This window comes from Asterias rubens, chromosome 1 (assembly GCF_902459465.1).
Source record: "Asterias rubens chromosome 1, eAstRub1.3, whole genome shotgun sequence".
Taxonomy (NCBI): Eukaryota; Metazoa; Echinodermata; class Asteroidea; order Forcipulatida; family Asteriidae; genus Asterias; species Asterias rubens.
In genome coordinates, this window is record NC_047062.1 from 20,171,703 (window position 1) to 20,195,828 (window position 24,126).

General features: G+C 38.3%; 1 protein-coding gene across 1 annotated transcript in view; it reads right to left on the minus strand.

Moving 5' to 3' along the window:
* The window catches only part of LOC117300087 (arginine-hydroxylase NDUFAF5, mitochondrial-like), a 116,998-nt gene that overhangs the window by 81,088 nt on the left and 11,784 nt on the right, over positions 1 to 24,126 (minus strand). The window contains exon 6 of the mRNA XM_033783777.1: positions 15,270 to 15,376. Coding sequence (XP_033639668.1) covers positions 15,270 to 15,376 — 107 coding nt within the window. The remainder of the gene's footprint in view (positions 1 to 15,269; positions 15,377 to 24,126) is intronic.

Consider the following 24,126-nt stretch of genomic DNA (forward strand, 5'->3'; position numbering starts at 1 on the left):
GTGATGCTAGTTGTTGTGTCTCTAATCACTTTCTAGTGAGTGAGGCATAGTCCAATAACCATTATCTCCCTTCTTTTCTTCTTGTTTCTTTATCGTGGAATGGTCTGTTGAAACAAGCACTTAGCTATCTCTATGGGATATTATGCTTGTCTTTTCAGGGGGCTTCCTTAAAAAAAAATATAAAAAAATAAACTAACATAGAACACAAGGTAGTAATAATGCACAAAAGGATACCCCCCCCCCCCCTAAAAAAACAAGAACTTGTACTTATTTCCATTTGGGTCCTGCTTTTGACTGGCAACCCTAAAAAAAGATACTAACAAAATAGGAAGACAGCCAACATTATAGCCCAGTAGGTAGGTTGCAGATTCAAATCCAGTTCTAGTCATGTTTTGCCTCTTCATTCACCCTCCAATCAAATAATATTTTCACCTAAGTCAGTTTCCCTTGTGGTTTATTACTTGAAATTCCTACATGGGATGAGATGGTGAAGTCTGTCACTGAGAAATGTCTTCTAGAAGAGTCTGTACTATCAATGAAAGCTTGGCCATCTTGCATGCATGTCATGTAGTCATCTTATATGGTTTATAAGACATCATCTGTGACTGAAGGACACCAAAGGTACAGTGCCTTCTTAAAGGCAGTGGACACTATTGGTAATTACTCAAAATAATTATTAGCATAAAACCTTTCTTGGTGACGAGTAATGTGGAGAGGTTGATGGTAAAAAACATTGTGAGAAACGGCTGCCTCTGAAGTGCCATAGTTTTTGAGAAAGAAGTAATTTTCCACAAATTTGATTTCAAGACCTCAGATTTAGAACTTGAGGTCTCGAAATCAACCATCTAAATGCACACAACTTCGTATGACAAGGGTGTTTTTTTCTTTCATTATTATCTCGCAAGTTCGATGACCGATTGAGCTCAAATTTTAACAGGTTAGTTATTTTCTGCATATGTTACCAATAGTGTCCACTGCCTTTAAAGGGTCTGGGTACTTTTTGAAGGACACAAAACACAATGTCCACAGATTTACATCAAATTCCCACAGTTTGAAGATAATGATGGTTGAAAGCTTCCCTTAAAATATTTCTTACTGAGGTGCTGTAGTTTTGAGAAATTAGTAAAACAATTCACGGAAATCATTTTTGTCTCAGGAGACGAAAATTATTTTATCATGTAAAACTTATTTCTGTGACATTGTTTCACTTATTTCTAAAAAACTACAGCACTTAAGCAAGTAATATTTTAAGGGAAACCTTCTTATATCATTATCCTCAAACTGTGTAAGTTTAATGTACATCTGTGGACATTGTGTTACAAAAAAGTACCCCAATCCTTTAAGCATTTATAACACCAAAGTTAGTTGGGTGACTGAACATAATCGGCATGTTACAGCGTCCCTGAAGTACAATTTACCATCAAGGTTAAATTCTTAGACTTGTCCTTTGATTGCAGAATAAGATTGTTCAAACTTTGCACAAAAAAAGAAGGAAAATAAATGCACTTTAAACTCATCAGATTGTTATTTTAAAGTACACACCACTTGATTTTGACAGATAAAATCAAATCTGAAGAATGGTTGAGACGTGTTTTAATGAAAGACACACTCATTAAAGAAAATGGTAAATCAAAAAGATTAGAGATCACAATGGCACGTTGAGAGATTGCCACTTCTGATGACACAGTACAGCAGTCGACATATAGATGAGAGATATGATGCTATTAAATTTAGAGTGTCAGAATGAAGTGTCCGGAATAACCTAAAGTTTTGCTTAGTTGCTACAGTCTAAGATCCAGTGGCCATCACAGCAACCCACGTACAACTGTACCAACCTTTATAGACCTTTCTGTTGCAACGTCACAGCCTGAGTTTTTGCCAACTGAGGTTGGAAAACTAGATTTGTGATGCACTGTCTGTGATGTTAGTATTTTCTAATTCCAGTTTTTTTTTATACAAAAGAGACCTGCCTACAACCCCCCCCCCTACTGATCCTCAGTTTAATGACATGGAACAAAACAGACATAACAAAAGTTGACTGACCTATGAAAAAAGGCCCCGCAAAGCAATTTCTAACTACTGGAGTTAAAGAAAATCCCGCAAGGATGAAAAACACACATTAAAATACACATAAATTACGTTTCTACAGCTATGGCAGATCAATAATGCTCTCTATGGATACATCACTATTTACACATTAGAGTCACCCACCCTGGAGTCTCAAGCTTCTGAAAGTTCAAAACTCTGTCCAAGGTCTTGCCCAACTTTAAGACACTATTGGTAACTACTCAAAATAATTGTTATCATATAAACTTACTTGGTAACGAGCAATGGAGAGATGTTATAAAAACATTGTGAGAAACGGCTCACTCTGAAGTAACATAGTTTTTGAGAAAGAAGTAATTTCTCACTAACATATTTGAATCAAATTCAAGACCTCAGCTGTGGTCTCGAATACAAGCATCTGAAAGCACACAACTTGTGCGGCAAGGGTGTTTTTTTCTTCCATTATTCTCTCGCAACTTAGACGACCGATTGAGTTCAAGTTTTCATAGGTTTATTAATTTGATGCATATGTTGAGACACACCAAGTGAGAAGACTGGTCTTTGACAACTACCAAAGGTGTCCAGTGTCTTTAAAACAAACACTTGCAGGTCCAAATGTAATCTTACAATTTTTTCTTTTTGCATAGATGGCTCTGTGGAGTAGATTTTTGTTGTATAACTACAACAGCTTAATCAAACTCTAAGGGGATTTAAGTGGCACTCAACAAATTTGAAGAATCTAAATAGTTTTCCCTAAAAATATGCATCATAACCAGAAAGTGTTTTCATAAAGGTGGTGCCTTTTTTGTGATTCGGCACTCTTAAAAAAAAAACACCGAAACATAACAAAAGTGTCAGGAAGAGAAAACAACTGTTTGAAATGTCAATGACTGCTGGTCCCACATCACCACAAAATGCACACAGGCAATATCTGTATTGAACTTATACAAGCACAAGTAGTGATACCCTCAAGGACTGTTTGCTTTATTTATTTCCAAACCCCCACTTCTTTACATCCCCCTCTCCCAAGCTCCCTTGGCAAAGATATGCTCAGTGAGCCCCCCTGCAACCTACACGTGAGTGTTTATGTAGTTGGTATTTGCTCACATGAAGTTAACCATGTCCAAACATCCACTTACGTGCATACATGGACGAAAGAAGAAAAAGACGAAGAAGAAGAAGAGAAAAAAATTGAAGGCTGGTATGTTAAGTGTGGTTCAGAATGCTGGCTTACGCAGAGACATAAGGTTAACAGCTTCCTTTTGGCAACAGCGAGAGAAGAAAGTTATTATCGACAATATGAGAGGAGTGGTTCAAGCGTCTTTCCCTCTCAGGGCGACCCTTCGCACGAGCTCGCTTTCATACTCTCACTACGAGCACAAGCAATCAAAAACCTTCCTGTAGTCTTTATCAGCACTAGATCACCCAAGATACCATAATACCCTCTGAACAGAAAAAATACCCCCATTGTCCTCTAGGCAGGAGAACCCTCTTCTATTAAACACTCCAATAAATTGTTGATGAGATAAGGAAGAGCGGAGTGTACTGGAGAGGGGGGGGGGGGAGGATGGACATTAATTGGGAGAGGCAGGATGGAGTGTGGTGGGACGTCTGGGAAAGTGGATGTTTTTAGATGCGTTCAAGCACAACTTAATGTGACAATTATACCTGGCGTAAATTGATGGATAAAACACAATGTAAACAGATTGGTGTATAATCATAAAGTGGTGTCTGAGACACTTTTTTGACGAATACTTTAAAGCAGTGTTTTTGTGTCAGTAAAGCTTCACAATTCAATCTCTGCCCAAAAAAGTACGTGACACCATTTTAAAGAGCTCTATACTCAAGCAAATCAAATTTGCAAAGCATTTCAATTGTTTGAATTTTTTTGAGTGTGCAAAACAGGCAAAATGTGATGTAATGTGCAATGTCATGAATGTAGGCCTTTTATTGAATCTGACTGGATTCTGACTTTTGAAAATGGCTTAGGAAGGGAGTATGCCTTTAGCAAGGTTGATATTACTTCCGGGCCCAAAGCTGGCATGGTGAACGTTGTACCCAAATCACCATTTCAAACAAATTTCAGCAGCATTTATTTATGACAGAAACATGTGTAATTCTGAGAAGAGCATATTAAACTTTTCTTGCATAAACTATTAACTTTGGGCTTCTGTTAATAATCAATGGTGCCAGTTTTTGTGTGAAGTGTGTATACAGAAGTGGCTTACAGTGGATTTCTGTCACAATTACAAGGGCATAATTTCATAGAGTAATTATGCTTTCCAGATTAACGTTACCACTAAAATACGGTGTTACAGGCCACCCATTCTAACTTAACCCATTCCCAATGTTTCAATAAACATTCCCTGTCCACTCCCCCTAACAATAAACATTCTCTCCCCCGTCTCCCCCGCTCGATGATGACTGGAATGCAGAAGACTGTGCAATGAGAGCCAACATTGAAAGGGGGCATGGGGGGCCACATGAGATATGGCTATAGGATTGTAGCTCATTTGTGCTTTAGAAGAAATTGTTCAAGCAATGTTGTCTGCTTATCCTGTTCTGTATCCAGGGCCCAGGTTAGTTTGCACTTAATACATTAAAGCCACATTCATTCCTATTATACTGTTTAACACCTTCAACCATAGAGCAAGTATGCTTCAACCACATTTTGGAAAAGCCAGACTGCTATGAAAAGGGAACCAGGTCTCAAAGCAACACAAAGATTGACCAAAATTGATTGATGCAGTGTTATGTGTTCACCATGCTTGAACTGAAACTTGAACGTCAACTGGAGCTTGCTCTATGAAGTACACAGTAGATGTACGTGCAAACTGATTCAGAAAAAAAACAGAACAAACACGTCCTTGAAGTGGCCAAAGGCGGTAAGTGCAAGTATTTGTTTTCTTTCTACATAAAAGTTGTTTAACACGCATACAGAAACAAGAAATCCATAAACGCCAAATATTCAACCTGAAAATGCAATTTCGAAAGCTGGCAAAGCCATCACAAAAGACCTCTCCAGATGGGAGAGTGTTTTCATGTCTTAAAACCTCTTGTTTTCTCCATTAATCAATGTGTGTTTAGATTAAATTCCTCAAAAGCTCCCGCAGGCATGGAAACAATCCCATCTTTTCGGACAAGCACACATCAACACCTTGTCCATCAACCCAATACAAGAAAAACGAACCGAATAGCTTCCATGACCGAACTGTGGTCTCGGAGCGCAGGAAATTGCCAAATGAAAGTTGACACCTCTTAGCGGGCACACGGATACGCGAGTTTGGACCCTCTCCAGTACAGGTGGTATGAAAGTTAATATTTTGGGTATCGATGGTCCAGCGAGCAGCTACCTTCATCTACTCATCAGAACACTCACTGCTGAAGTCTCAATCTTTCAAAAACACAAGAAACTTGATCCGGATGATTGTGATTTCTTCATTAAAATTGATTTCCTCATCCTTGGCATGTATCAGTCTCTAATTTGCACTCAACACATTTAGGTTAATACAGTGCTTGACCCACATGTTCACAGTCAATGATTCTACACTGCTTGACCCACATGTTCACAGTCAATGATTCTATGTGGGTCCAGATCAAGTTTACCAGAGGGAAAATGAGATGAAAAGTCAAAAGTCAAGCAATTTCCTTATCCCCCCGTGGCGCCTTCCCGATAATCGGGATTTCGGATTTAAGATTTGCACAAGACGCGGCAAACAGTCTTTTCATGATTTCTTTGGAGACCGGCGCAACTGGCCGCCTTTCTTGATAATTGCCTAGTATGCCGCCGTGCATTCCCCCAACATTGTTTTTTGCCTCGTGTGAAATAATAAACAGTGGTGTGCTGGTGAAAATCTATTTCATCGGGATAAAATCATTAAGCTAAGAGATAAGATGGTTCTATCTGGTGTAGCTTCAGACTTCAAATGATTAATGACTACAGACATCTGATCAATGTCTTAGGGTGAATCCTCACTATACACTCGACACAGGGAATGCACAAACTGTGAAATGACTGCCCAAACTTCATTGCACTTGTCATCCATAATAAATATAGGAATTATTATGTAATAAACCACAAGGAAAACTGTATGACTAAATTTGAAATAACTTAAGGTTGAACCAAGAAAACTTGACTATAGAGCGGGACTTGAATCTGTGACCTCCAGGTGGGTTTGTTTTTCTGCGACAATCCTCCAACTGAATAGCGCCATTGCTGTAGTCTTCCTATACTGTCAACATCTTTAATTTTTGTCCATGGATACCAGTCAGAGGCCAATCAACATGTTACTACAGTTAAGCTAGGGATCATACCCAAAGGAGTTGAAGCAAAATAGCAAGAACTCTGTAAAAACATTTGCAAAAACATACTGCACTAAATATCACAATAGCTGTTGTATATATGTAGTCTTTGACTTTTTATTGTATTCTTATCCTAAATGACATTTAGACCTACCTACTTTAGTGTTGTCTAAAAGTCACGACACAAAAATGATCGCAAGTGAGCACTGACAGTTTGGAATCTAAAAAAGGATATGCAGTGATGAATATCTTTCCATGCATCGTTCTGCGTTTGTGCTCAATTTAAATTGAAATCCGACTTTAGCCCCTGAAACTCAACTGCCCCGAACATCAATATAAAAACTATGTGACCTCTTCGAGAACCTTCCCGTCTTCATTGGTGCTACACCTTGTAAAAAAACCAAAAAACACGTCCACACCTTGACATTTTCCTTTAGAAAGTAGATCAAGGATGAGGGTAACCTTGCTTGCAAATCGCGCCTCGTCAAGCTTCCTAATATAGACTGCCCTATAGGTCCAACCAATGTTGTGCAACGAAGGAAGCATGCATCGACCGAACACACCAAATGCAGGGAGTTAAAAATGATCCAACTAAACATGGGACCTTTCAGGGTTGATTGCTTCCTCAAAGGAAATCAAAGGGAAGGCTTGTGGGCCGAGCACATTCCTGTACATTTACATGTACTTCACATGTAAATGCACTTTCTCCAATTGGCATTTTGTTTGACATTATGCATAAAACCTTACTTGGTAACAAGATGGGGAGCTGATTGTATAAAACATTGTGAGAAACATCTCCCTCTGAGGTAACATAGTTTTCGAGAAAGAAGTGTTTTTTTCACAAATTTGATTTCGAGACCTCAGAATTAGATTTTAAGGTCTAGAAATCAAGCATCTGAAAGCACAGAACTTCGGGTGACAAGGATGTTTTTCTTTTATTATTATACCGCAACTTCCAAGACCAATTGGGTTCAAATTTTCACAGGTTTGTTATTTCATGCATATGTTGAGCTACATGTACACCAAGTGAGAAGACTGGTCTTTGACAATTACCAATAGTGTCCAGTGTCTTAAAGTCCAAGCCTTATGTTATGAACTTGGTCACACTTTCTTGTCAGCTAGCAAATCTGTGCTCATATTTTCTGATGAAGCATTAACCCTGTAGTGATTCTCTCCATCAGAAAACAAAAAAGTGTCCTGGCAGTACTTGTTGTGTTTGACCATAGATGAATAATGAACAACTGGCTGTTTTCTGTCACAACAAAGTGGCAAGCCCGGTGCCTCCTCAAGAAAAAAAAAGCATCTCCGGTGCAGCGCAGACCACGCAGAGCGCGTCATTGTCTCAAAAAGATGTGTCAACAGACAAGCCCCCCCCCCCCACTGACAAATCGTATGTATTGTGATTAAATTGCAGCTTCTTTCTTTGCGTTTTTTTTTTTTTACAGGCGTTAAGATGGTATCTCCGTTTGCAAACAAACATTGAAAAACTGCTCTTAGATGCCATGGTTTCTGAGGATTAACAAAAAGAATCCTCACTTTACTGACTCAATCTTTTGTTAGGCTGATAAGACACATTGAAAGAACTGTCAAAGGTTATTACAAGTTAATACTTTCTAAAGTGTACAGACTTTTTTTTTCTATGCGAACCTGTACCATCGTCATATACACAAACTTGCTGCATGCAATGAGGGACGTACGATGTATGCATTGAAAAGAAAAGAAAAAAACTTGAATGTGAAAAGCAGATGTGTGAACTGCATGTACTTGATATCATTTTGATGGAGTCTATTTCTCATGTGGAGACGCCTTCTTAATGGGAAAACCCAAGAACTTCATGAAAATTACATTGACAGCGAACATATTGCATGCATTCACAATGTGTACGCAATCTACTTCAGATGAGTATTACAGGTCTTTCAAGGCTGCAGTCAAAAACTTTTTGAAATCACAAATGTGACTACAAACCGTGACAAAAATGTACTCACTTTAATTAGCTATCTCCGCTCTCCCAACCAACTTGAAAATCCATCAATTTTTTTTTCACACTTTTTTCTGTTAAACTCATCAAATCTGTAAGGCAAACCCAATGAAACTTAGTACTTAATTAATTAATTAATTTGTTTTCTTTTTGTAGCACCATGAGTGCCTGGGGCCGATTTCACAAAGCAATCAAATTCATCGCAACACAAATTTTCAGTATCACCATAGTGATTTGTATTGTGACATCACACTTTACTAAGCAACTACGATTGATTTGCAGTTACGATCAATTTTAGATCTTTGTGAAATCGGCCCCTGGTCTTAGTTGGGTATAATTATGTGCTCATAAATATTGATTATTATACTTCTTTAAAGCCATTCTACACTTTCGGTAAACAATATTGTCCAAGTCCCACACTTCACAACTTATATATAAAATAACAAACCTGTGAAAATTAAGGCTCAATCGGTCATCGGAATCGGGAGAAATTTAACGGGAAAACCCACTCTTGTTTCTGCACGTTTCGCCGTGTCATGACATGTGTTTAAAATAAATCCGTAATTCTCACTATCGCGAATTGATATTGTTTTAATGTTTTCTCAAAAAGACAAGCATTTCATGGAATAATATTTCAAGAGAAGTCTTTCACTATTACCTTCTGTAAACCCTGTCAATTATTTGTAAATCTGTGAACTTTTTGGGGGGTTTTGTGTACCGAAAGTGTATAATGGCTTTAAAGATGAGTGTGTGCAATTATTGAACAGTCTTCCGACACATCTGCGCTCAGAAACATCACTTTTGATATTTAAGAAAGGCCTAAAATCTCACCTTTTCACTCAATGGTACCTCTTGTGCCATGTTCATTTGGTTTCTCTTTCCTTAATTTCCTTAATTTTTCTGAGTCATGTGCATCATCAACCGCTGTGATCTAACTGAAATAGCGGTATACAAATGTCTTTTTTGATGTATATTTGGTGTGCGGTAACACCATGTGTGTATCTACTTGCCAGGTAGAGTTGTTCTTAGAGAACTGTCTTGCTTTATTCTACTGCCGCGGAGTAGATAATCGGAGGTTCGGGAGAATGTCTTTTTGTATCGTATTTGTATTGTATGCAAGCATACTTTTAACAGAGTCCTGTGGTCTGAAAATGCTTCAACTGTGTCTAGTATTTATAATTGGCTCTATGACACAGAGACTCAGAGACTGTCTGGGTTTAAGGTGACCAGCGGCTACAGTGGTCATCAAGAAATATAGGTCACCCAGACCCAATGGTCATATCCCGTTTTGACCACAGTACGCATTATTATTAGGTTTCATTGACGCATTGTCTCTCAGTCCCGGACGGGCAGAAAAGCAAATCAAAACAGCCTCCGAAACCGCCTCGACAGAGCCGCAAGGATAGAAAAGCTATATTGGCTTTTCCATTTCATTTGTGAAATCAGCAAATTGTCTCGGTGATGAACAAGGTCGAGGCCTAACGGCATTACTCGCACCCACCCCCAATTCCCTCCCCGACATTAATGTTATTAACCCATGCAACAGCGGTTGAGGAAACAGCAGTCAACTGCTAAAGGGCCCATGGCATTGTACGAGCAGAACAGAACTATAAATGGACAATGAAATAAAAAACTACCAAATTAATTATCTGTTAATTCCAGAGTCCATGGGCAGAACGATATAACTAATTGTGAAAATATGTTCAGGGTGATAATGATTAGAGTTGACAATGATCGTTCGCTTTAATTTCAAAAAAGAAAAGTACAGTTAGTTGAATTGCTTGTGAAAAAAGGGCCTTCAATGGAATGTAGTCATAAAAACTAATTAACACTTAATTGTACAGAGACCTCTGTAGTTATTGCCCTTGTTCAGGCTTTGAACTAACCAATGTATGCAACAGAAATCTAATTTACTTATACTTCTTTGTGACTAGAATGTTATGTCATTCTTAATGACAAAATATCAAATCTGAAATCCCCAGTAAAACTGTATAGAGCTGCTTATATTATAAGCAGACAATATTGCTCAACAAATTGCTGCTGAGCAAAACTAAGCAGGAAACCAATTGTAAAGGTTACATGTGACAACTGATATGGTGTTTGGTCAAAACATCTCGTCAATGCTGGACTAGTAACTAACAACATATTGAGAATATCAAAACCGACAATTACATGGTTATAATTCCCTGATGTAATTTGCAAATATTGTGGATATTAAAAGTGACTTCAGAGGTTAGGTACAAAGTGGAGTAGGTAAGTACTGAAAAGCAAATAACTTTAAGTATTTCAAATTTGCCGTCATTAATGGACATTATAAACATTGTTGTCCTTTCACACGAGGTGCAATTTCACAACCATGCTAAAATTAAGCAAGGGACCATTGTTTAAATGATGATGTGTGAATAGAGCTTATGACCCTACCTTTAATAAAAATGTAGCCTTTGGAGAGTCCAGAGTACATGCGAAGTCCATGTACATCTGGGTCGTGTTTAATTGGAGATGTGTGTTGTTTGCCTCATGTGCATGCCCCCTAACTAATTCAAAATGACAGGTAAATGGACTTGTAGCAATCCCATCCCCCAAAACTAATAAAACAAATATCCTGTTCAACTAGTTTCCTCGATGAACATTTTAATGTAATGATGCCACTTTCCAGCAGTGATCTGTCTGAAACTGTTGACATTGTTGACAACATTCAATACAGTGGCATGTTTGAATTGACGGCTTCATGCTCCAGGGGAGTCAGATCACTGTAAATGCCTCCTTCTCAACTTCACCGCTGCAGCTAATAGCCACCAGTCAAAGCCAGAGACACTCAGTTCAGATAGTGACTTATAGTGACTTAAAGGGAACGTGTACGTTTATTAATCCCTCTTAAAATTAACGGCAATAAAAGCTTTAAAAGTACATGAGCTTCTGATAGTATAAAGCATGTTGAAAATCGTTTCACTTTGGAGTAATGTGGTTATGGAAAAAGATATAAATTGTCTGAGAAGCATTTCTCAGATGGCGTATTCCGATTACAAATCTGTCTTCCTGTGTGGACATAACCCCTCCGGATTTTCAGCGATATATCAAAAAACGCTACCGCCTTTTGAAATGAAATGTTCACAGGGTAGTTTTATTGTGTTTAACTACATTTATGATTAAAACAATGCAACAATAATAAAAGACCTGCGTGTTTATTAACTTCCCATTTAGAATTATCCAACCCTAAGAAGAAATTTTTGACAGAGCAATGACAAGCAGGAACTTTCAAGATGCACACTTGGAAATGCAGCAATGCAAACATGTGTTTTTCTTTTCTTGTCCCCTTGTACAACAACAAATTTCTGTCTTGTTTTTGTCAAAGGTATGTCAGTCACCTATGAACAAATTCCCCCAAACCCCAAAACAATAATGTGCAGGTTGTTGCCAACTTGGTCATTTCCCTTTTGTGTACAAAATGATGCAGTATTTGTCTTCCCCCTTTGAATATTTCATAACCAAAAAGAAATTACTTCCATACATTAAGACATTGGCCGCTGGGATATTTGATCATGATTGAACATACCCTCCAAGCTGAATCCATAACAAGACCTCTAAGAAATTACATCTAGCGTCCATTAATTCATCTTTTGTGACCAAGACAGACAAATTTCTTTGGACTGCCAGCATAATGTCATCTACATACCCCAGGGTCCACACAGTGATACGGATGAAGAACCAAAACAATTCCACATAGAGCAGTGCATAATGTATTGAATCCCACTGCCAGCAACTGCTTGAGGGCAGTATACTATCATATTGTTCATGTTGTATGCAACGGTTTCTAAGTGACTACACATAATATCAAAGTTAAAGATATGATCCTGGTAATGCTCACTGTCAAAAACAAACTTCAAATGAAAAGTTTCTTTTCTGAAAGTTTACTTTTTTTTAAACCCCAGTTGTCCTGAGATTTTTTGTTTGATGTGCAAGAAGATTGTACTCACTAACTTATATTCAAAACTGGAATTTGCATAAATGTCATCTCCAAGACATATCTTATTATGAGACAACAACATTCTGAAAGCCAGCACCAACACAATTAGCTAAGTTCCATCTGTCATTTAGTATTGATCTCCAACCCCTTCAGAAGCTGCGGTTTCAAAGTCATCACTGCCACACTCCCTCCCTCTCACCAGATTTAAGCAACTGATGACAACTGTCTCACATGATTGAGCACAAAGTAGTCTTCCAGTGTATGGTTTTGGGGGAATTTTTTAACTAAACATTTTTTGAAGTTTTTCAAAAATTGTTAAAACAAATTTGTGAATTTGAAAGTGTTTCTCTCAAAACAAAATGTACTTTGCTGATTTGTGTTGCCTTGATACATTCCAAAGTCAATAGTATTTCTTAAGTGCTTAGAATAATGCCCTCTCGTGATAACATGGTATGGGTGGTACAACGATTTACAACACTTTATGAGTAAATAAAAAACATCATACATGTACGATTATGGCTTTTTCAGAAAACATAAAATAGATCAAACATATGTATGACCTTGGCACTGAAAGACTTTGAAACAATTAATTCAAATACTAGGGTTTTAATCTCAATGGCACCTTTTACACTTGACTCAAATTCCTTGGATGTCTTTCAAGACACTGGCGGATGATTTTGTCTATGACTGCATTATAATGATGTTGTGTCCCTGATCACGTTCTCTCCATAAAGGCCAGTTCCATTAGGAAATCATCAACTATAAGAGAAAAGCATCCTCCTCTAGTATTATAGTATAAGCTTGTCGACCCACAACAGTCATTTTCACTTATTAGTTTTACATGAATTAATCTATTCTATCTATGTTCCCATGGTTGCAAGGATTCTCTCCAGAGCTTGTACTAGTTTTCCAGGGCAGGTCAGGGGCCAATTTCATAGAGCTGCTTAAGCAAAAAAAATTGCTTAAGCACGAAAATAGCTCGCTTGTTTTACACATGTTACTGGCCAAAATTTCATGCCATATACATTGCTTGTGACTGGTATTTAGCTGTTTTTTACTTAGCATAACAATTGAGTGGAGTCTTGGCCTGTAATCTGATTTTACTAAGCAAGGATTGTTTTGCTTAAGCAAAATTGTGTGCTTAAGCAGCTCTATGAAATTGGCCCCAGGTGTGCATTTGATCTGCCCACTTAAGTTCTGAATATACATGTACTGTGTAATATTTCCATGTAAAATGAACATTGTTTTTTAAGGTAAGGTGCTAGATGTTTGACTTTGTGAGGCAGAGCAACTAGCTACAAACAGACTTGAATACAACATTTATCCAAGGAGGCCAAACGACACCCGGTCCAAAGCAGCTAACCAACTAACTAAGGTAAGGTGCTTGATGTTTGACTTTGTGAGGCAGAGCAACTAGCTACAAACAGACTTGAATGCAACGTTTATCCAAGGAGGCCAAACGACACCCGGTCCAAAGCAGCTAACCAACTAACTAACTTGTCTAACTCACTGGACTACCGAAAACACAAGTTTGACAAGCCCACTAAACGAGGCCAGTGATTAAATCAACCAATGGATGCTTTCCGAGACAGCAAGGTATCTAGGGAAGGACATACTCTGTCTTTCTCTTGCCCAACTCAACTATATACATATATGTATCCCTAATGTTGGCTGTCTGCTTATTTTGTCTATATCTTTGCTAGACAGCTCAGTTGCTAGAGCACCGGCATGTTAATCTAGAGGCGCCCAAGGTTCAATGGTTCAATGTTCTTGGGGGCCTGTGTATGCTCCAAGTGCATTCATTCTTGATATTGACTTTTTGCACTTTTACATCCTTTGTGTGAAGTACCTGGAAATGCTTGATCTGCCGGTGCTTGTGAATAAATAGAATTACATCCGTTATATGTACATGTAATTTATGTAAATCTGCTCAATGCAAATCTATATATCCGGGATCATAATATGGAATCCCGGACATCCTGTAAACAGCCAACATCAATCCAGCTAAAACTCAGTCTTACGCGAGTAATACATTCCCTTTTTTGTTTTTGTCGCTTTTAGTACCTCAGCGGATCACCGTAACCTCCATGAGATGGGGGAGTTCATTACCTGTCCAATTACAGACATCACGCACGTGCTGAATGGCAAAGCGTGAACGCATAATTGTCAATGTTTATTCCCTTACCCTCCGGCGTACATCACTTGCAAACATCACCGCCAGTAATTAATCATGATACGGTACCCGAATTAGGAATTTGCATACTTTGGCCGTGACATTTCATTCTTTTATTTAAAATGTCAACTTGTTGTCAACAGGCGCCCCCCCCCCCCCCCTCAAAAAAAAAAGAATAATGGAGACCATAATGGAGACCATCAAAAACTCGAATGTGCATAATTTACAAAGGGGGTTTGATTGCAAGGTACCATGGAAAAACATTAATTGTAAGGCCATGAAACAATATTTTAAAGCTGTAAAAATAATACTTTTTTTAATTGCAATATTTAGCAGGAAATGGACTTAAATGTCAACAACTTTTTTTTGGAGGGGGGGGGGTAGTAAAAAGCTGTCACAACAATGAAGGTTTTTTATTTTTTTGCATTTTGCTAGATGATCAGTAACAATGAATAGTTTTTTGTGATGCAAAAAAATATTTTTAGGCCTAAATTTTGACAAGCAACAGCTAATACAAAATTATTAATGAGGAAATGCCAACAGAGCAATATATATCAATTTGAATCGAAAACAGGTGAGATTCAACAAGCATTTTTGGACTATTCATCTTTAAGACACTTCACGACCTAAAAAGAAATGGCGAGATATTTCCTTAGTACTGAGAGAACCTCGGATTGTATTTCCACCCCACAAATCATATGAGTCTATGGGGAGGACAACGGGAGGGGGGAGGGGGTGGACTAGTTACACAGCCCTGCAGCCTCTATAGAGGTTACAAGCAGACACACAAGGCCCGGTTCTCTCACCTTAAACTGCTCACAACAAGATCCAAGGAATCATCTTTAAAAGGGATAAACTCTTCATCAGCGTGAATTTTGACGCATTCGATGCCTTCGGGTATGTGGGCCGCCTCCTGTTGTGTAGAGACGCCATGGAAAATAAACAAAAGTATAGGTTTTTGTTATTAAAAGGTATGAGCATCTACAATTTCATACGGTGTTTGTGGTGTTTTGTGTTGTCGTGTGATATATGCCACTCCGCCTATAAAAACTTGACATGTATACTCCTACTTCTGTTGTTATATCAATTATCTTCTTTTCTTTCACAGGAAATGCATTAACTGCATTGTATGAGGCTAACAACAGTAAAAGAGCAGTTCCATGTCTCAAAGTTGAAGCACTATTCTTAAGAAGGTTCACTCTTAATAAAGAGATATCAATATAAACCACAAGGGAAACTGACTGGGTAAATTTTTGAACTGATTTTGGGGGTTGAACAAAGAATTGACTAGAGTGGAATTCGAACCAACGACCTCCGGACTAACGTGCCGGCGCTCTACCAACTGAGCTATCTAGCCCTATATTGGCGGTGTCCCTATTTTGTCAATATCTTTGTTCGGGGGTGCCAGTCAGAAGCCATTCAACCGTTAACTGCCGTGTAGCAAGGGCTCACACCCAAATTACGATACAACCTGGGAAGCGGCAGCCAGGGGATCACCTTAAGGTGATGTGACTTTTTGTTTCAGATATCAATATAAACCACAAGGGAAACTGACTGGGTAAATTTTTGAACTGATTTTGGGGGTTGAACAAAGAATTGACTAGAGTGGAATTCGAACCAACGACCTCCGGACTAACGTGCCGGCGCTCTACCAACTGAGCTATCTAGCCCTATATTGGCGGTGTCCCTATTTTGTCAATATCTTTGTTCGGGGGTGCCAGTCAGAAGCCATTCAACCGTTAACTGCCGTGTAGCCCCCAAAATCTTAATAAAGAGCTTACAACCTGTCCCAGCATGACAAAAAAATAGGACTCTTTTTTCTGCAAAGAATTATTCCTCCGTTATTACTAAATGTGCACACATCACTCCTAGAAAACAAATAAAGTCATGGGTCAATAAGTGATGTTTAAAAACAGTGGACACTTTTGGTAAATTGTCAATGACCAGTCTTCTCGCTTACGGTATCTCAACATATACATAAAATAACAAACCTGTGAAAATTGAGCTCAATCGGTCAACGAAGTTGCGAGATAACAATGAAAGAAAAAACATCCGTGTCACACGAAGTTGTGTGCTTTTTTAGATGGTTGATTTTGAGACCTCAAATTCTAAACTTGAGGTCTCGAAATCAAATTCGTGGAAGAATACTTCTTTCTCGAAAACTATGTCCCTTCAGAGGTAGCCGTTTCTCACAATGTTTTTTACCATCATCCTCTCCCCATTGCTCATTACCAAGTAAAGTTTTATGCCTAATAATTATTTTGAGTAATTACCAATAGTTAAAAGCTTTGCATGGTGTAAAGAATAACCTGCTAGTATAACCATGATGGAGTGTCGGTTTGTCTCAAGGTTTCGAGACATTTAGGGGCCTACTCTTCTTGTCTTCAGGAGAAATAGTTTGCTATGCCAAGAATCCAACAATCCAATCCAAGTCCTTAAATGTAGAAAACAAAGCGGACCGGGTAGATGTGATAGACCTACAATGTGCTAACCCACCAGGCTTCAAACCCATCTAACAACCTGTCAAGCAGTAACCTAAGACAGACGCATTACATCTACCGATACTCAATGCATTGACATCATGATGGGGCTTGTCGATCCTTTCAAGCCAGCAGCATTGTTACTTAGCACAGGAAACAATGGCATGTAATGTACATTACCTGTTTTCAGCTTGTAAGACGTTGTTCAAACTATATAAAATTTAATATTGATGGAATATTTTGAACTCGCTAATTTCCAACTGTTACGGTCAAGAAATACTATAGAATTATCAATGTGCACTTTAATGGTAAAAACTCAAATTCTTGCTTGCAAAATCTTGTATAACTTGATAAAATGAACCGCTTGAGAATTCAGGAAAATACAGAGGGCCCAACCCCCATTCCCATAAATACAAAAAAAGAAGCCTGGTTCCGCTAGTATAGTAGAATATTGATAATCAATAATTAACTTTATTTGAGGAGAGGGATAAGCATCAGGAGTGAAACTTCCCTCCACTGTGAACATTTACATGAGCACTGTATATACGTGGGTCAGTGTCGGTGTAACCACTCTGTCCCCATACACCCTGCTCAAAGTTTGATTAACACTTTATTTCCAGACCGTCTCAACCTCTCCGAGTCTGAATAAGAAGACAGCCGTGTCGGCTCTACTATCCATCCATGTATGCATGAACCTTCCATTCTAAAGAGTAAGACGGATTTAGCAATTCGATCCAACATCCCATTAGCTAATGAACTATAAATATCTATAAATCCCTGCACCAATAGTCAAAACAAATGCCAGACACATCCAGTAACACCCCCTGGGATTTATTTTTTTCCGTAACGGGGGGGGGGGGGGGGGAAAGGGGGTTGAAATATCAGCTGAACATGCTGTCATTCACCTTCTTTTGGCGCTCTAACCATTTCAGGAGACCTAGAGCCACTTCAGTGCCACCATGGACACCATTATATTAAAGGCAAAATACATTAGTGATGAACTATCGTTATGTGCCAGCTTTCCAACATGTGAATGAACTAAAATCGGAACGACATAAAACAGAAAACATTTCAATTACATTTCCCATAGCCTGTTTTCCTCACAAGAAACAAATTAGGCATTATCTTCTTTTTTTCAGGGAAGATGATAAAAGTTTACCCTTGCTGTCTCTGTCCTGAATTGAATTTGTCTAATATTAATCCAAAATTATTACTTTTTATAATGTTAAGCTATTAAACTCTTTCTTGTGTCGACCAGTCGCTACCGCCCGGTTTAAATCCCTTCAGAAAAATAGTCATAAAACGAAAAAATCAATACCGCATGACCACACAGTTTTCAGAATGGAAAAGAGGATACTTGATGGCGCTATGACCTTTTTTTGTGGGGTTGCCCTTTGAGAAGAACGAAGCAAACCAATTACTTTGTCCATCAATTTGTCACTTAACTTAATGGTGCATGAAAGAAAGGGTTAAATTCATCTTAAACTTTTTAAATCCCCATTTGAAGCCATTTACATCTATTGGCGCTACTTCTTTACTTCAATGTGCTAGGTCCATTTTCTGGCCGACCAAAAATTTACATGCAGACTTATATTTTAACTGTTATTATTTTTTTAATATTTCAGAAAGTTACAAGCTTTCATTAAAGGTGTTGCACAGAAAAGAAATAATTAATTAAAAACTAAAAAAAACACTATTGTCTGGATCTCAACACTATCTCATGCCTGTCAATTGCGTAAACAATTTTGCTTGTTGTATTTTGTGTACTGTCTGTGGTATGTAGAAATTTGTGTATGGTTTTTATTTCGAAAAAGTATCACATATATATATATATATATATGTCAAAACACTTTCCTGGGAAAAAGAGCCACAGGTTATTAAAACAAAATCAGCAAAAATAGAGTCACACAATTACGTTTGGTTCAAGTGCTCTACGTTTGGTTCAAGTGTTGCATATATCAAGGAGAATAGAAATTTCATTCCTGTAATTTGGTATTTACTATCCTATAGTGTTCACTTATACCGTCTTATCTTCTGTGCAAAACATCTTGAAAAGTTTCTAAACAGACTGATCTAAAGAGAAGGTGGGTGAAATGTAGGTCACTCTCGCAATCGACTTATTTGACTTTCAAAACAACTTGCTTTAAAGCAAAAAAAAGCCTGTTGAGTTTAGATGTAGCATGGAAACCCACCCACAATCATAGAGTGTTACACGGAAGCTATAAATAGCCAAGATAACCACTACAGAGAGTGCCATTGACAAAGTCTTCACTTTGGGGAAATCTATAATGTCATTTGATGCGAAGAAGAAAAAAAAAGTTGCTTGCAGTGCACAATCTGTGTTTGACTTCAACCATGCACAACGTCTTCTTCTGCCCGACATAAAATGACATGGTAATTTTCATCCAACGAATTGCTACTCCTGTATAGACCCAGAATTCAAGGCAGTGACAAGCACCACTTGGGCAGGCTGCGTCCTACATGTTGAGTTTCTCCCACCGTACTGTTGAAGTAATATCAGCAAAAAGACCTGTCTGAGAAACCAACCAAATTTAGCATCGACCATTGACCTATGCATCTACGATCGCTGGATGTGAGCGGACTGCCAGAGTGCCAGATGAAGACAAAAAATAAGGAACAAAAATAAATAAGAAATCCCAGAGGGATGGACACGGTCTTTTAGCCCAGAGTACGATTGCATTAACCCTTTAGTGTTTATAATGAACTAGAAAATCTTGATTTAAATGCAAAACTGGCATGCCTGCTTACCTACAGTATACAGTAGTAAAATACAAATTAGGGGTAGAGTTCTACACAATTCAAAAATAGATCTTTTCATGAACAAATGGGAACACCATTTTTCATTTTATTTTTCTCTAAAAGGAAAACAAACTGTAAATTCTCACACCCGCCAGGCCGAAGATCGTCCACAGGGAATTCAGCCAATAATCAAATCAAAGGAAAATTATCTTGAGGGAAATACCATAGAAACAGCTGTTCATATACCCTTTGGTCTCCATGGCAACACACCCAAGAATCTCACTATAGGGCATCAGTGACAATCCCGCTCTGTCTGCTACCACAGATAGACTGACGTATCTACATTATAATTGCATGATCTAACCCCCCTCCTGCCCTACATGTACAAAAGCTTTATTCTTTCCAAATGAACGCACACTTTTGGATGTTTGCACTCCCACAACTTAAGGAGGTTCTATTTTAAGCATTTAGCGGAAAATGACCACAGTGCCCAAGTCCAAATTGATTGAATCTTCCGCAAGGCTACCAACAAATTACCGAGCGTTTTCCGGGAGATCTATCCACTACAAAGATCTTACAATTAGTCTTTCCCCGTTTTCTCCCCCTTTTTTCCTCCTTCTTCTGTTTCTTGCGGTCTTACTGCCGTAATCTTTCCCATTCCTTCCTGTCGCACACCATCTGATGTCCCCAGGGACCGCAGGCCCGCTGTAGCAAAAAATTATCTAAGTGCAAAATGGAATTACAGTCAAATTAGCAGCACATACCTAGCTGAAGACGCTGGCCTGGGGGTTGGGGGGGGAGCTAAGTTTATAAGTAACATCTTTAAAGATACTCTGAGCCGCTGTAATAGTGATAGATTTGGGGGTCAAACTATAAGGAATTATCACACGATGCTTTCTATGAAAATTTGATAATCTAATCTGAGAATGACGTCACACTACGCATTAGGGCTGTCAAAGGGGGGTTTGAATGCGGCAGATTTTGCATTACATATGAATTCCTACTGACAGATTGAGGCAACCTGTTGCTCGTTGGTGTAACTAAATCCCTTTAGGGCATAATACAATTTTGTTGATATAGTATACAGCTGAACTGAGTGTGCATTACACAGTTTATATTATTCGTTTTATTTTTATTTTTATGAGGACTGCAATATCATTTCAGCATTCTTTTGTAAAAACTAAAAAACAATAAGTTTTTGTCACATGTGGCAAGTACTTCACCCGGAATTACTGTTCAAAATATTATCTCCAATTTATATTGATCAGAAAACAAAAACTTTGAAATTAAGTGATGTTAAAAGTCTCATATTCCTTTTAAAGGATTTGGGTACCTTTTCAAAATGTCCATAGATTTACATTAAACTTACAGAGTTTGATGATAATGATAGTGGAAAGCTTCCCTTCAAATATTACTTACTGAGTGTGCTGTAGTTTTTGAGAAATGAGTAAAACAATGTCATGAAAATACATTTGTAAATGCTTAAAATAATTTTCGTTTCATGACATTGTTTTACTCATTACCCCCAAACTACAGCACCTCAGCACGTAATATTTTCAGGGAAGCTTTCTACTATCACTATCTTCAAACTGTGTAAGTTTAGTGTAAATCTTTGGACATTGTGTTTGTTGTCCTACAAAAGTTACATACACCCTTTAAAAAGCCAGGACAAAGTAATGTTAGATGGTAAACCATCTGGCCCTTCTTCACGTTCAACTGGAAAATCTGTTTTTCTGACCGAGACGGTGGGCTGGAATCATAAAAGCTAGCAGACACAATCGGGTGAGCTAGGCTAAAGAGAGTATGTGCACACTACTGGAGTAACTAAAAGTAACATAAAATACAAACCTGACACAGTGGCATTTTTGGCAGATTGCACCACAGTGCCTCAAAACACTTAAAAGGCGCTATACAATTTGGATCCCGTTTAATATTTTCTTCTCCACACAAAAATACCCCTAACCTACGTGTAAAATCAAGCATAGGCCACTTACATAGGCTGTCATCGCTGTAATTAAAAAATGAAAACGTGCGTATGAGCACGGGCCATGCAGAACTCTCAACCAATGAAAGGTCTTAGGCTGACCTCAGTGAGGCGATGTTTGAGCATAGTTACTGTACGGCATTGAGATACAATTGAGTAAGCAAGCTACATGCCCAGATTAGTAACCAACTAAACAACTCATGATAAAAATCAACTATAAGTGTACCTCCCAATCTCCAAGGTAGTTGTTCCACATAAACTGTTTCAAGACCCCGCACAAACTGTTCACATTCTTGTTCCTGTTTATGTGCCTTGTCTGTTCTCAGGCACCTCACCACAAACCTCGGCTTCTGGATGATGCCTCCATACTTTATTAATATAAACTGCCTTGTAAAAAAGCATTATTGGTTACTTCCTTATACTTTATTTTTATGGTTTTGTACTGTTTTCTTGAAGTATGGAAGTAAAAGTGAGTTTGAATTGCAAACTTGAATTACTTTCCTCATCCCAGTAAAGTCCTTAACTTTTAAGCAAAGCTTTCAAAGCACCACTGCAGTGCTCTAAACAGAATTTTGTTCTGAATTTCAACCTTTTGCATTGGAAATAAAATTTTCAGGTTTCCAACAAGGGCTGTAAAAATTCCTGAATTGTTTGTCTACCTGTTATTGCGGTGACTGTAGAAAGGTTGTATTTAAAGCCTTAAGCGCAACCCGTTTCAGAGAAACCTCTCAATCTTCATCTTCAGGCCGGAACAAGCACAGTCTGTTTGCTTTTTATCAGCATTGTATGAACATGTAGGTCAAAAGGTGTTGGCACAATTATGTGTTGACGTCTTATCCCCCTTGTGTCTTTACAAAGTCACAGCACCAAAGAATCCGTTTAGAATCGACCAAGTTTTTGCTTTGAACTTGGCACATTGAATTAAAGACATCCATTGCTTTGGGGATAAAGGGTCCTTCCCAACTCTGACAAAATCCCAGCACACAAATTGCTGGACTCTGATTATGCCAGATTAGTTTACCAGCGCTTGGTGCAACTACATAATGAGCTGACTACAAATGTACAAGGGTACATAATGGGTACAGCTTGCCTCCCCTCGATCTATTGAAGCTCGTCAAACAAATAATTAGCTTTATGACACTTCTCTTGCTGACTGCTGAAATGCAGTAGCTCAGGGCTAAAAAATGATGTGCTAGTGCATCCAAATTTTGCCACCATGAACTAAAACTGCATCAAGACATCAGCGCTTCAAATTTGCAGGAAATAGTTCCCTAACCGGGCACTATACTAAAAATGTTTGATTGGTTTGGCTACAACGCCCTCTAATGATGCCAACAGTGAACAAAAAGTGAAAACTTGGATCTAATGCAAAACTGAAAGTCCTGGGATCATGTCGATTATTAAATTGCTTATGGTTGACTTGCGCATCAGTCAATTGTTGAAGTAAATTCATATTTAAGACAAAGGTGTGCTATAAAATACAAATGGACTGGCCTAATTCAGTCACTAGTGCTTGTCTATCTCCCCACAGAACTGTGAGTGACCAGCAGAGTGTCCTCTTCCGGTCATCTCACAGTCCCTTGAGGTCCATAGACATGCGCAAGTGACCTCATTGCCAATCCATATGTGCATAATAGGCTGGACCAAATTAGAGCAGCTTAGAAGCAATTAAGAAACTGAAAAAGTTATCACCAGAATACAGTTACCAGCCGAAAAACCATGACACATGAACCATTGGTGACCGATGCCGACTCTTTTTGCTGCCAGGTAATTGTTTAAGATGTTTAAGATGTTAACGAAAATGGCAAAAAGTGATTTTTCAATCAATAAGGAAATTGACCAGCTCACATGAGATTAAACAGAGTTCAAATGGAAAAAAAAAACAGTTTTAAATACCCTTCTCTTGTGCTTTTCAGAAAGATTCCCCACTCATGTTACATCTTCACTCATGTTAATTCATAAGGGAGCTCCGATTTTGTATATAGCCGCATTGTGGCAGCATGGAGCTATAACAAAGCAACATATGACGTCAAAGTATTGCCATTTTTAGAAGTGTAGCTAGTTTTTGCAAACCCTGAGGTGAGGGCCAAATTTGTTGATCGGTAATTGTGGGAAAAAATTCAGCTACAAATATCAAAATTACATTTCAATGATAACCAAACACATTATCAACGCTTATTTTCTCTGAAGTTGCTGTTAAAGCAATATTGTCTGCTAAAAGCTTGGGCCGTTGTGAAAAAAATATTATGCTGCTTAATCACAGTATACAAGGCAGGAAATAAACATCACAATAACAATGTTAGAGGTTGAAACTATCAGCCCTCCCCCTAGCCCTGACCCCTCCCCCACCCACTACATTTTGTTTTTTACAAAAGGTCTTCCACCCCCCCCCCCCTGAGAACTGATCCAGATGCCACCCCCTCCCTTAATTGAATAATA